Genomic DNA, 13,770 nt, shown 5'->3' with positions numbered 1-13,770 from the left:
CTTAATTAAGGTCTTCTGGACCAAAGGTGTCATCCAAGAATTGTGTAAAGAGCACAAAGATAGGAAGAGGTAGATACTATTCTTTTGTAAATATAGCTTATAGCATTAGCACTGTTGATTTACATAAAGCTTACTCTTGACTTAAATTGGCAAATCAGTCTCCCTGTCTCGTGTTAAGTTTCGGTGTATTCACTGAGTAGTCTATTAAGTCTCCAGTTCCAGCCCTTATCTCTCCCCTGACCTTTACCCTCCTATATGAACTTATCTATTAGACATTTCTTCCTAGCTAGACTCAAATATGTTTTTTTTTCAACTTGTATTTTTATTTATTTATTTATTTTATTTACTTATTTTTGGCTGTGTTGGATCTTCGTTTCTATGCGAGGGCTTCCTCTAGTTGCGGTGAGTGGGCGCCACTCTTCATCGCGGTGTGCGGGTCTCTCACTGTCGCGGCCTCTCGTTGCGGAGCACAAGCTCCAGACGCACAGGCTCAGTAGTGTGGCTCACGGCCCTAGTTGCTCCGCGGCATGTGGGATCTTCCCAGACCAGGGCTCGAACCCATGTCCCCTGCATTGGCAGGCAGATTCTTAGCCACTGCGCCACCAGGGAAGCCCTAGACTCAAATATCTTACGCGAAGTGTGTCCCAAACCAAATTATTTTCTTCCCACTCTATAGTACTGCTTCTCTTAGAGATTATCCCTAATTGGAAGCTTCCTAAACTAAAAAATTGAGTCATCATAACATCCTCTTTAGCTCCCCAACATCCTATTCAGTCATTGTGTCCTGTGGATTTCACACCACAATTCTAAACTTCATCTTATCTTCTTGCCTTATCTTGCTTCTTAGTTTAAGCTTTCTTTCTTGCATAATTTGTGTCCCTAACTCCAGTCTTATGTAGGTATTTATGCCACTTACTAGATCTGTGAACTTGGGAAAATTACTTAACCTCACTGTCTCAGTTTCCTTATTTATAAAATGTAGACACCTAGTACTTGTGTCATAAGGATTATTGTGAGGTTTAAATGAGTCAAGTACTTAGAACAGCACCTGGAAGATAGTAAAAAGTTATTATTATTATCTCCCCTTAAATCTGTCCTTTATACTTCTGTAATAATAAACTATCTAAAATGTAAATCTGTCACTTTCCTGCATTTACAAAAACATTGTGTTTCCATTTCATCAATAGCAGTGGTATCTAATATATTTTTTTTAGTTTGTGAACCCGTTTTAGAATCTGACATCCTCAGAAAAATGCATGTATATTCCTCACTTTTCCGCACTAGGCTGCTCTGGATTTCCCTGAAGCCCAGGTTCTGTGGCACAATAGCAAGTGTTTGATAACCTTTTGTTGAATGCATAAAAGTCTGCTCTCCTTAGCATGGCATACACCTCAGCCTCCAGGACCAGGTCCCTGGCTGCCTTTTTAGCCTGTTTTCATGGCTTTCACTTTCATACTTTACATTCCAGTACTGAACTGCTAGTACTTTGCCTTGTACAACTGCTGTTTCATTCTTCCATGCCTAGGTCTGCTTGCCTCACTTATTTGTCCTTCAAGACTTATCTCCTTCAACGAGTATTACTTATTATTCTTCTTTTCATCTTACTTACCACTCATCACTTCCCACCCTCTACAGGTCTAAGTAGTCATTTCTAATGTCCCTATGTACCCTTACTACTTTGAATTAAAATTAACTGTTAAGGTTTCTCTCTTTGGACTATAAGTACCTTAAGGGTAAGGAACTTGTGTCTTTAGGCCTTGTATTCCCAGTACCTGTCACTCAGTAAACTTGAATGAACTTCAGCTACCCATTGCTTGCCTTCTACCACTCCCTTTATCCATTCTGCTTACATCTTGTCACATATCTGTTGAAGAGCCTTAAGAGGCTTCCCTTTTTCCACTAGATAAAATTTTAACTTCTTAGTGTAATATAAAGTGTTCTTTGTCATCTGTTCCCTTCTTTTCTTTCCAGACTAATTTCTACCATTCCCTTACATGCACAGAATGCATAGAATCTGGTACTTTTGTATCACAAACACTGAGTAACCCTGCTTCTTATCTCGGTATCATTGCATATGTATTACTTCTTCCTGGAATACACATTCCCCCTTTTCCTTCCCGCCCAAGAATTCCTTTTCCTTTTTGAGACCTAATTTAAACATCACCTCTGGGAAGCTTTCTGACACCCTAAAGCTAAGATAGTTTCTTAAGCCCATTGTGTGTGACTTTAATACTTAGATATATAATTACAATATAATATTCATCTCCACTGCTACATTGTAAAAATCTTGAAGACAGGATGTCTTTCATCTCTGGCTCTTCCATCTCCTCCTTCATAACCTGGTAAATGGTAGATACTACTCAATAAATGTTTGGATGAATGAGTTAGTGTGAAATTTATTTAACTTGGTTGAAGATACCTAACATTGTAATTTTTGATATGGTTTATTGGTATCCTACATCTAGTTTTAAATTACATATTAAATGTTTTTACATTTGAGTAGTTTGATTCTGTAAGAACATTTTATTGTTAAGTATTTTAAAGTATTTAAAATACTGACTTAAAAAATAAAATACCCTCCTGGTTCTAAATGTTCATAATTTAATAATTAACATGTAATTATTTTCTCTTATTTCCATATATTCAAGGCCTACTGTGTAACAGAACCTGGAGCAGGCTCTGATGTAGCTGCTATAAAGACCAAAGCAGAAAAAAAAGGAGATGAGTATATTATTAATGGTCAGAAGATGTGGATAACCAATGGAGGAAAAGCTAATTGGTATGTTGTTTAAAACCTCTCTATATTGATTCTTAAATGCTTTATATTCAGAATCTCCCCTTCTCTCCTTCCTTTATTATTAAACTACCACAATTAAGACAAGTTTTATTCATGGAACTGGAGGGTCCATAAAGGATTATAAATAGTTCAGTGATTTTCACAAACTATTCTTAAGTCCTGAACTATTTCTTCAAATTGTATCAGAAGTTTAATTTGTAAAATAAAATAAAACAAAAACACCTGCTCTGGTTGAATCTGATTAGGAAAGCTAGAGTTCCCTCTACTTGGCTTACTACCCCCACTCTCCCTAGCCCATACCAGGATCCTTGGAACCATTCCCCTAAGATTCTGAGGAAAAAGGAAAGCCATTGTATGCACATTTCTCTGCTTCTGAGCAATAAGTTTAGAGAGGACAGAATTTTACTTTAATAAAATCTAAAAGGTCCAAATATATAGGTCCAAAAATAATGACATGAAGTTCAACAAAGGATCATAAAATCCTTTGTATTAATATAAAATTTTGAAGGAAAACATATTTGATAGCATTATTTGTGGAAAAAAGATGAAGAAAGGTTCTATAGGAATGAACAGTGTGATGTATCTGCCTTTAAGAAGCGAATGTAATTTCTTGCTGAAGTAATAGAAGTATAGCATCAAACAAGCAGGAAAAAAAATGGTAACATTTCTGGGCAACACTTTTTAAGACATGCATTGACAAAATGAAATAAATTCAGAAGCAAGTAAATGTCCTTCATTAGGGTGAGCACAGAAAACATGTCCTATGAAGAGTAAAGGAATTAGATTTGGTTGTGTAGGAAAGAATTTAAAAATTTTTAAAATAATGTCTCATACATGGAAGAGTAGGCTTGTATGTTTGCTTCAAAAGTCAGTTTAGAATAAATGTGTGAAAGTGAGAAAAATGTAAAGTATAGCTCAACATAAACACAAGAATTTCAACAACAGTTCTATCTAGTGTGTGTTAAGTGGTCATGGGAAAAATGTATTTACTCATCACTACAAGTATATAAATAAAAACTTATAGAAGAAGGACCTTCTGGTGATTGGTATAATGAACTAAAAATGGGCTATCTTCCCTTGTCTGCAAAAATTCTGATTATATATGTGTGCTCTTCAGTGCTATTTTTTGGCAAGAAAAGCATTATTCCTGAGAGTGAGTTTACTGTTTATTTTAAATATGTCAATCACTTTATGAGTGTCCAGTATTATGGAGTGCTATATCATTATCTTTAAGTAAGTTATCATAATATCACAAGTAATAAAAAAGTGAAGAAATGATTAAAATGTAACAAGTTGAGGGAAATCCAACAATGCAAGTAGAAGCTTTCACAATTTTAAGAATTGATTAAGTACAGCGCATCATGTAGTAAGACAAATTAGGTAATATATGAAACTAGAAAACAATTTTTACTATTTTTTAAACTATTAAGTGAAACTGTAGAGTAGATGATAGTTTATTAGTTTTGTTTTTTTTTTTTTCGGTACGTGGGCCTCTCACTGTTGTGGCCTCTCCCATTGTGGAGCACAGGCTCCGGACGCACAGGCCCAGCCGCTATGGCTCACAGGCCCAGCCGCTTAGCGGCATGTGGGATCCTCCCGGACCGGGGCACGAACCTGTGTCCCCTGCATCGGCAGACGGACTGTAAACCACTGTGCCACCAGGGAAGCCCAGTTTATTACTTTTAAGCATAGAAAATAAATTAGTTGTTCAAGAAATTTTAAAAAAAAATTCTCCTATACCAGGCTATTTAGAACATGGGTTACATGGATACTTGGATGTTTTGCCTTTTTTTCCTCATGTTTTATTTTTAAATCTTCCTGGGAAGAATTCTTCTGGAGAGAAAACCCAGGAGATATTCATAATTCAGCTGTAACACAAACTCTGATTTTGCTGCATGAAGAGGACAGTAGTCAGAACATAGGGGTCACTATCTCATTTCTTTTCACAGGCAGTCCCATTTACCCTCCTTTTCCAGATAACTTGTCCCTTAAATACTTAAACTAGTTTTGGGAAAGAAAAAGTGACAGTTCCAACACACACATACTTTATTTTATGTCATCTTGATACAAGGAATTTTTACTTGTCAATCAAACTACAAAAAAGTTAGATACCGTATTAGTTAAGAAGTAAATGTGGGGTGAAATACTAGCTCTGCCATGTTGTAAGTATGTGACCTGGGTGAGCTTTTAAACCTCTCTGATTCTTCATTTCTTCATCTATAAAATGGGAGTAATAATAATTGGGACTGTTGGGAGGATTAACTGAGATGGGAGTCACCATATGTTATCTGCTGATACCATTATCTATCATCATGTATGTGTATTAGGTATTTTTTATTGGCTCGTTCTGATCTGGATCCTAAGGCTCCTGCTAGTAAAGCCTTTACTGGATTTATTGTGGAAGCAGACACCCCAGGAGTACAGATTGGAAGAAAGGTAAAGTATGTATTTATCAGTGATTAAGGCCTCCAATATTATTTTAACTATAAATTTCAAAATTACTAATTTCAGTTTCCTTTATTGAAAACATTTTGGTTGTATTAAGTTGCAATGAAAATAAATCTGCTTTTGATGTTATTGGGTGAAATAGTCCTTGCTAAAGATTTTTAAGTTGAGAATAGTCGTGTCAAGTAATTATTTGAAAGAGTAGCCATTCTTGGTGCCAGTCTATGGAGAATGCCAATAACAGCTGTGAGGGATAATGAAGCAGAAATCAAACTATCGTTTGTATGGCCTGCCCAGTAATAGAGTTTTAGATATTTCAAAACACTTCGCCATTCTTTTTCTTTGCTCACAGCAACCTTTCATGTAGGATAAGTGGCATTATGCCCATTTTATGGATTAAAACAATGTGACATAAGTTGATTACCCAAGTTCATACAACACTAAGAGAAAAATCTGTTCCTGAGAAAGTGTAGAAATGGCAAAGAGCCTTGAATGTGAGAAGGCAAGAAAAATTTTATTTGAACAAGAAAAGGTAATTTAACATATTTGCAAAGGATAGTAATATGGGGAACTTCCCTGGTGGCGCAGTGCTTAAGAATCCACCTGCCAATGCAGGAGACACGGGTTCGATCCCTGGTCCAGGAAGATCCCACGTGCCACGGAGCAACTAAGCCCGTGTGCCACAACTACTGAGCCTGCGCTCTAGAGCCCACGCGCCGGAACTACTGAGCCCACATGCTCTAGGGCCCGCGTGCTGCAACTACTGAGCCCATGTGCTGCACCTGCTGAAGCCAGTGCGCCTAGAGCCCATGCTGCGCAACAAGAGAAGCCACCGCAATGAGAAGCCTATGCACCGCAACGAAGAGTAGCCCCTGCTCGCTACAACTAGAGAAAGTCTGCGTGCAGCAATGAAGACCCAACACAGTCCAAAATAAAAATAATATATTAAAAAAAAAGAAACAAAAGCATAGTAATCTGAATGCATGGATATAATTAAGCAGTAGCATTTAAAGTAGACTAAAGAGAAAAGAGTTTAAAATTTAGTAAATCAAAGAAGGAAAGAAATGAAGTCATTAAAGTAGTCCTAGTGAGAGCTAAGGAAGCATGATTTAAGATTATAACTCTGAGAAAAGGAAGAGGAGATGCAGTTTTACAAATGTAAAACTCTTTTTTTCAAAGTGAATTTGTAAAAAAGAAAACCTATTAATGACTAAATGATGTCTATATCTAAGGCAAAGGAGGGATTATGGAAGTTAATTAAGAGTTACATGAATTTTCTTCCAAATGGGTAAAGGTTCAGATTATCTTGTCAGATATTAGACTAAGGGTGACATAACCTGAACTGGAAAGGCTACTTTGAGTTGGCCAAGTTATGCAAACTTCTAAACCAATCATATGTATTTGTATGTTTTGTTAAAAGCCATGAGAATCTCTCTTTTGTACCAAAGCCTCTTCAAAATGGAAGCATGTTGCTAATGTATGTAAGAGGGGTACTTTCCCTTTTAGGCCGTAGAATGTTAAAAGTGGAAGATACCCTACACATTTTTTATGGTCTGTTTGCTGAACACTGAAACTGAAATCCAAGTGAAATGATTTGCTCAAGGTTACATACTTAAGAGGCAGAGTTGAGATCAGTGCTAATGTGTCCTAGAAACTTGCCTAGTGCAGTTTCCTACACTGTATTATTCTATACTTTCTTTTAAGATAGATATTAAAGGTAGACTGCACTTTACAAATAAAAATATAATGAGATTATTGTATATAACAAAATAGAAGTACTAAGAATTGTTGTGCTTCTTCCAAGCAATTGGTTTGTTTTTATTCATGTTTTATTCATTTTTCCTTTTTAGGGATGGTTGCTAGAAAACTCAGGGCCAAATTTATGGCTGTCTCTAGAAAATGTAAAGGTCCTGACAGATTATATTTTATTACATAGTAAACCGATTTCTGATTTTATCTTGCTATGTCTAGTCTCACTTTCCTTTTTCCCATATTCTAACTTTAAAAAAAATCTCTAATTCAATAAATATTTATTATTGAGTTCATACTATATGCTAGGCGTTATTCAAGGTATTGAGGATACTGTATTGATCAAAACAGAAAAAAATTAGATCCTGCCCTTGAGGATCTAATTTTCTAGTGAGAGAGATAGATAGTTATATTGTATATATTTAAATCTCCTTAAGTCTTTTTTGAAATTATCAGAATTTTACAAATTTGTGAAATCTGATGTTTTTCAAAATGTTTTGTGTTTTAGAAATTATATGCCTTGAGATGAGTCCAGGAAGCATTTTGGTTTTAAATGTTCTGGTGTTTGGGATGAGTCTGGGAAACAGGATAGAGTAAAACTGTTTTCATAAACAGTGTTTTCTCATTATGTCTGAGTGAGGGTCTAAGGTACTAGAGTTTATCAACTTATAAAGACAAAGAGATGTTGGTTTTTTTCTCAGTCAAACTATATATTACTGTCACTATTTTTTCAAGCCTGGAAGCAGATTATTAATATTAAATCAAGTAAATTAAAGAATTTGTTTACAGCTCTATGTTCCCATTGCCCCTGCTTCTCATGCTGCTTATGAAAAACGAGATTAAATTGTTAAGATGGGTCATCGTATCTGCAAATTCCTCTCAAATAATTCAGCAAATAATGCTAATAGTTATACACACCCACAAAACACAGAAATAAAGGAAATGTGCCAAAATTGGCAAATCTAGGTAAAGATGAGGTATTCATTTTACTACTCTTGCAATTCTTCTGTTGGTTTGAAAATATTTTAAATGAAATGTTGAGGGGATATAGCTACCTTGGCAATTTCTTTTTTCATATATATATACTTTATTGAAGTGTAGTTGATTTATAATGTGTTAATTTCTGCTGTACATAAAGGTGATTCAGTTATACATATATATATTCTTTTCCATTATGTTTTATCACAGGATATTGAATATAGTTCCCTGTGCTATACAGTAGGACCTTGTTGTTTATCCATTTTATATATATATGAGTTTGCATCTGTTAATCCCAAACTCCCAATCCTTCCCTCCCCCACCTCCACCCCCTCCTTGGCAACCACAGGTTTGTTCTCTATATCTGTGAATCTGTTTCTCTTTTGTAGATATGTTCATTTGTCATATATTTTAGATTCCACATATAAGTGATATCATATTTGCCTTTCTGTTTCTGACTTACTTCACTTAGTATGATAATCTCTAGGTCCATCCATGTTACTGAAAATGGTATTATTTCATTCTTTTTATGGCTGAGAAATATTCCATTGTGTGTGTGTATTATATATGTGTGTGTATATATATATATACACACACACACATATATAATACACACACACACACACACACACACACACACACACACACCTTTATCCATTCATCTGTCAATGGACATTTAGGTTGTTTCCATGTCTTGGCTATTGTGAATAGTGCTGCTCTTAACATAGGGGTGCATGTATCTTTTCGAATTATAGTTTTGTCTGGGTATATGCCCAGGAGTGGAATTGCTGGATCATATGGTAACCCTATTTTTTGTTTTTTGAGGAACCTCCATACTGTTTTCTATAGTGGCTGCACCAATTTACGTTCCTACCAACACCTCGTCTCTGACTCATTGGCCTGTCGTGCGGCGAGCAGAGTGAGCTTGGACTCAGTAACAACTGTAGTCCAATAAAGCTATCTTTACAAAACAGGCATTGCAGGCCATAGTTTGTCCACCTCTGTTTAAGACAATTGCAGAAAAGTCATAAAACAGTGGTTAAAGCAAGAATACATGCTAGCTCAAAAAATGTTCCTTAATATATATTGTTTTCCTTATTAGGAATTAAATATGGGCCAGCGATGTTCAGATACAAGAGGAATTGTCTTTGAAGATGTGAGAGTACCTAAGGAAAATGTTTTAATTGGTGAGGGAGCTGGTTTCAAAATTGCAATGGGAGCTTTTGATAAAACCAGACCTCTAGTAAGTAATATGACTTAATAACCTTTATAGGATTTTTCATTTATTACACTGAGTAGTTTTATTTTAACACTGTATTCTTGGTCTGTATTTATTTTTTAATATCTGCTTCTTTTATAAGGATGGAGGGATATTGTTTTTTGTTTGTTTTAGAATTCTTCAACACTCTTGGTGTTACAGAAGTTATTTTAGTAAATACAGAATTACTATAGCTGTTCGATTTACAAAGAAGCATTTCACACTAATCATTCCTGCTGATGTGTACTCATTCCTCTTCCCTCACTCATTTGGAGTATTTCCCCCGAGAAGCTTTCCCTTGTTAAACAGAAAGAATGACTTGTCTCTAGGCTATGATCCTGTGCCTTACAAATGCCTTCCATTAACCTTTAATTCATAAATAATATAAATTTAAATGCTTGTTATCTCCCCACCCTTTATTGCCTTAAGGTATAGGTCAGCTTCTCTTGTATAATCCTTAACTTAGATTTTAGGCAAATAGACATTATACGTGTGTTTTAAAGACAACATGAACTTTTGCTTTGTAAAATGTTAAAATATTAGGTAGCAGCTGGTGCTGTGGGACTAGCACAAAGAGCTTTGGATGAAGCTACTAAGTATGCCCTGGAGAGGAAAACTTTTGGAAAGCTGCTTGTAGAGGTAATTTTAATACTGTACTTGCTTTGTTCAAATGTAAAGACATTCATTTTCATCTAAATATTTGAAAATTATCTTTTAAGTACAAAATAATTTATTTCTGCTTTGGTAGCAAGAAGATAATGTGAACTGTCAGGGTGGGTTTTAATTTATTTATTTGTTTATTTATTTAAAATATTTATTTATTTATTTGGTTGCGCCGGGTCTTCATTCTGGCAGGCGGGCTCCTTAGTTGAGGCAGGTGGGCTCCTTAGTTGTGGCATGCGAACTCTTAGTTGCGGCATGCATGTGGGATCTAGTTCCCAGACCAGGGATCCAACCCAGGCCCCCTGTATTGGGAGCGTGGAGTGTTAACCACTGTGCCACCAGGGAAATCCCCAGGGTGGGTTTTAAGAATAGATTTTCTTTAGACTCTGCTACTAACTATTGTCCACTTTGGGGATTCTGTTAATTAAGAAGAAAAAGAACAGCTAATATTTGAGTGCCTGTGGTGTACCTGACACTGTGCTACACATTTAAAATATATTGTGCATTTCCCCCATTACACTCTTGTTTTGGTAGTACTGTAATTTCTATTAAAGATCAGGAAACAGCAACTCAGCGAGAATAACTTGTCCAAGGACACACAATTTAGAAGTCATAGGTCCAGGATTCCATTTCATGCTCTTAATTCATGTTACTTCTCATGTCTTCTTGAGTATCAAATAATTTTAGTACTATTTATTATTTTTTTATTATTATTATTTTTTGGCTGCACCACACGGCCTATAGGATCTTAGTTCCCCAAGCAGGGATTGAACCCGGGCCCTTGGGGCAGTGAAAGCTCAGAGTCCTAACCACTGGACCATCAGGTAATTCCCAGGAAATTTTTAATCTTATCTTTTCAAATGTTGATGCACCCCCATTGTCTGTATTCTCTCCTATAACTCCTGTTAACTATAGGTTGTACAGTGAACACTCCCTATTTCTACCTCTGTGTGTCAGTGGTTCTCAAACTATCTGTGGTGAAAGATTGTTTTTAATTTCCAATCAATTGTGAACCATTATTCTTGTAAAATATAAGAATGTCACAATAATATCAAATTGTTGCAAATGCTTACTCTCACTTTCTGTATCAGGAACTAGACCAGTAACAATTTGTGGACTGGCAGTGATCCACAGATCAAACTTGGATTAGTACTGCTCTGTATCTCTTAACCTCAATTTCGTAATTTATCTTTGCTGTATTCTAGATAATTTTCTCAGATTTGCTTTTCAGTTTTTCTTACCCTGTGTCTAATCTGCTACTTAATCCATTTAATGACTTTTTTCATTTCTAGAATTTATGTTTGGTTCTTTTTCATCTCCACCCTTTCTTTTATGGTAGCCTGTTTTTTTAACATAGCTTCTTATTCTCCTTTTATCTCCTTAATTATATAATACTTAAGTTATAGTCACTTTCTGATATTTTTCTGTTATCTCAAGTTATTAGGGTGATTATTTTTTTGGTCTGTTGCATGTGTTCTCTCTGTCATGACCAGTTATTTCCTCTCTTAATTTTTGCTTATAAGTTTATCTGTAGCAGGTATTATTTTCCTTCAATGCATTGTGGAAGCATCCAGGGGAATTGGTTTTTGTACTTTTATCAGGTAGTCCAGAGGTTTCAGCATTCTAAGAGCTGTTTTTAAATCAAGTATTTCTTTGTGTTTGTCACCAAAAAGAGACTCTACATTAGCTCATTTATGTTGCCAGAACTATATGTATACAGATTAGTGGAATGTATATTTATTATTAAATATTAGTTTAGTTTAATTGTAAACAGATAACATAATTTACAGGTCCTCCCCACCAAGTATCTGATGATAACTCTTCTGGCTATTTTCAACTCAATATGGAATCTTTTATTTTCCACTTCTTACAGACTCTGAAGTTGATATTTTTTCCTCATGGCTCTTACTGTTAAGTGTAGAAAAATCTTTGTTTTTGCTTACTACTTTTCTAGGCTAAACAAAGGTAACACTAAAGGGCTGATTTATATATAGCTTTGGTCTGTTATTTCCAAAAAGAAAGAATAGATTTTTTTTGTTTTGTTTTAAGAGACATTATAGAGTGTAGTACTCTAATCACAGCTCTCCTATTCACTACCATGTTTATTATTGTTGTTATTATCACTTCTCTCTTTAAGAGAACACTATGTCACTACTTATCCTCACAGTGCTTAACTTGATGTGGCTAAAGAAAGCTGCCCAAAAACAGAGAATGGTACTTTTTTTAACCAATGAGTAGAACTAGGGACATTGATAACAAATTACGGGATGGTAGAATCTCTTAATGGCAATAACTGCCTACTCCTTTGTCTAGTCAAAACCCTCCATCCAGGTGAAGTTGGAGTGGTTTGGTATGATATGAAAAAAATCTGTTGAGAATAACTCCCATTTGTATTGATTATTATTGCTAGTTAGCAGTAACTTTTCTTGAGGGGAAAATGGATGAGGGAAAATGTTATTTGGGACTTAAGACTGAAATAAGATATACTTAGAAAGAAATATACTTATATCTCCCTGTTACTTAACCATTTTATGCTCAGAATTCTTTCATATCTTCTCATCACACTCAGATTAAAATCCAGAGTCCTTAAAATGGTCATCTGTCATCCACAGTGACCTTTTGTTGTTGTTTTTAACTTTACTCTTCCCGCTAGATACCCACTTGCTCATTCATTTCACTAAAGAATGTACCCTTGATTACCCTGTGTAAAAAAACACCTCCAACATTCTATATAGTATTCCCACTTTTTTTCTTCGTCTTAGCACTGCCCAACATTATACCATGTATGTGTTTGTTTATTGTCTTTCTTTACTGCCTCACTAGAATGTAATATCCATAAAAGTAGTAAATTTCTGTGTTGGAAACCTTTAGATTTCTAGCACTTATGATATGTTTTGCAGTGTGAACTTCTCAACAAATAGTAGTAATTGAACTACTACTATATTAAAATATTAATAAGTAGCTGCTTTCTTTGTTCTAGGCACTATCCTAAGTGCTCTACATGTATTAATTAATTTAATCCACACAATACTATAGAGTAAGTACTGGTAGTCTTATTTATTGTATGTAAGAACATCAGTTAATGATGAAATCAAGATTTGAACCTGGGGAGGAACTTCAAGATGGTGGAGGAGTGAGACGTGGAGATTGCCTTCCTCCCCACAAATACATCAGAAATACATCTACATGTGGAACAACTCCTACAGAACACTTCCTGAATGCTCTCAGAAGACCTCAGACTTTCCAAAAGGCAAGAAACTCCCCACGTACCTGGGTGGGGCAAAAGAAAAAAGAAAAAACAGAGACAAAAGAATAGGGATGGGACCTGCACCTCTGGGAGGGAGCTGTGAAGGAGGAAAGGTTTCCATACACTAGGAAGCCCCTTCACTGGTGGAGACAGGGGTGGCGGGGCGGGGGAAGCTTCGGAGCCATGGAGGAGAGCACAGCAACACGGGTTCAGAGGACAAAGCAGAGAGATTCCCGCACAGAGCATCAGTGCCGACCAGCACCCACCAGCCTGAGAGGCTTGTTTGCTCACCTGCTGGCGTGGGCGGGGGCTGAGATCTGAGGCTCGGGATTCGGTCGGATCCCAGGGAGAGGACTGGGGTCGGCTGAGTGAACACAGCCTGAAGGGGGCTAGTGCACCACAGCTAGCCAAGAGGGAGTCTGGGAAAAAGTCTGGACCTGCCTAAGAGGCAAGAGACCATTATTCCGGGGTGCGCGAGGAGAGGAGATTCAGAGCACTGCCTAAATGAACTACAGAGATGGGCACGAGCCGTGGCTATTAGCGCGGACACCAAGACGGGCTGAAATGCTAAGGCTGCTGCTGCACACCAAGAAGCCTACGTGCAAGCACAGGTCACTATCCACACCTCCCCTC

At 36.4% G+C, this 13,770-nt stretch overlaps 1 protein-coding gene across 1 annotated transcript in view; it reads left to right on the top strand.

Annotated features, from left to right (window-relative positions):
* Nucleotides 1-13,770, top strand: part of ACADM (acyl-CoA dehydrogenase medium chain) — a 48,950-nt gene that overhangs the window by 20,539 nt on the left and 14,641 nt on the right. Inside the window, exons 7-10 of the mRNA XM_082863340.1 lie at nucleotides 2,649-2,779; nucleotides 5,125-5,233; nucleotides 9,072-9,212; nucleotides 9,771-9,866. Of these exons, the coding sequence (XP_082719466.1) occupies nucleotides 2,649-2,779; nucleotides 5,125-5,233; nucleotides 9,072-9,212; nucleotides 9,771-9,866 (477 nt within the window). The remainder of the gene's footprint in view (nucleotides 1-2,648; nucleotides 2,780-5,124; nucleotides 5,234-9,071; nucleotides 9,213-9,770; nucleotides 9,867-13,770) is intronic.

This window comes from Leucopleurus acutus (assembly GCF_964270905.1).
Source record: "Leucopleurus acutus genome assembly, chromosome: 2".
Classification (NCBI taxonomy): Eukaryota; Metazoa; Chordata; class Mammalia; order Artiodactyla; family Delphinidae; genus Leucopleurus; species Leucopleurus acutus.
Note: the sequence above shows the minus strand (reverse complement) of the source record. Positions and strands in the feature narration are given on the sequence as shown.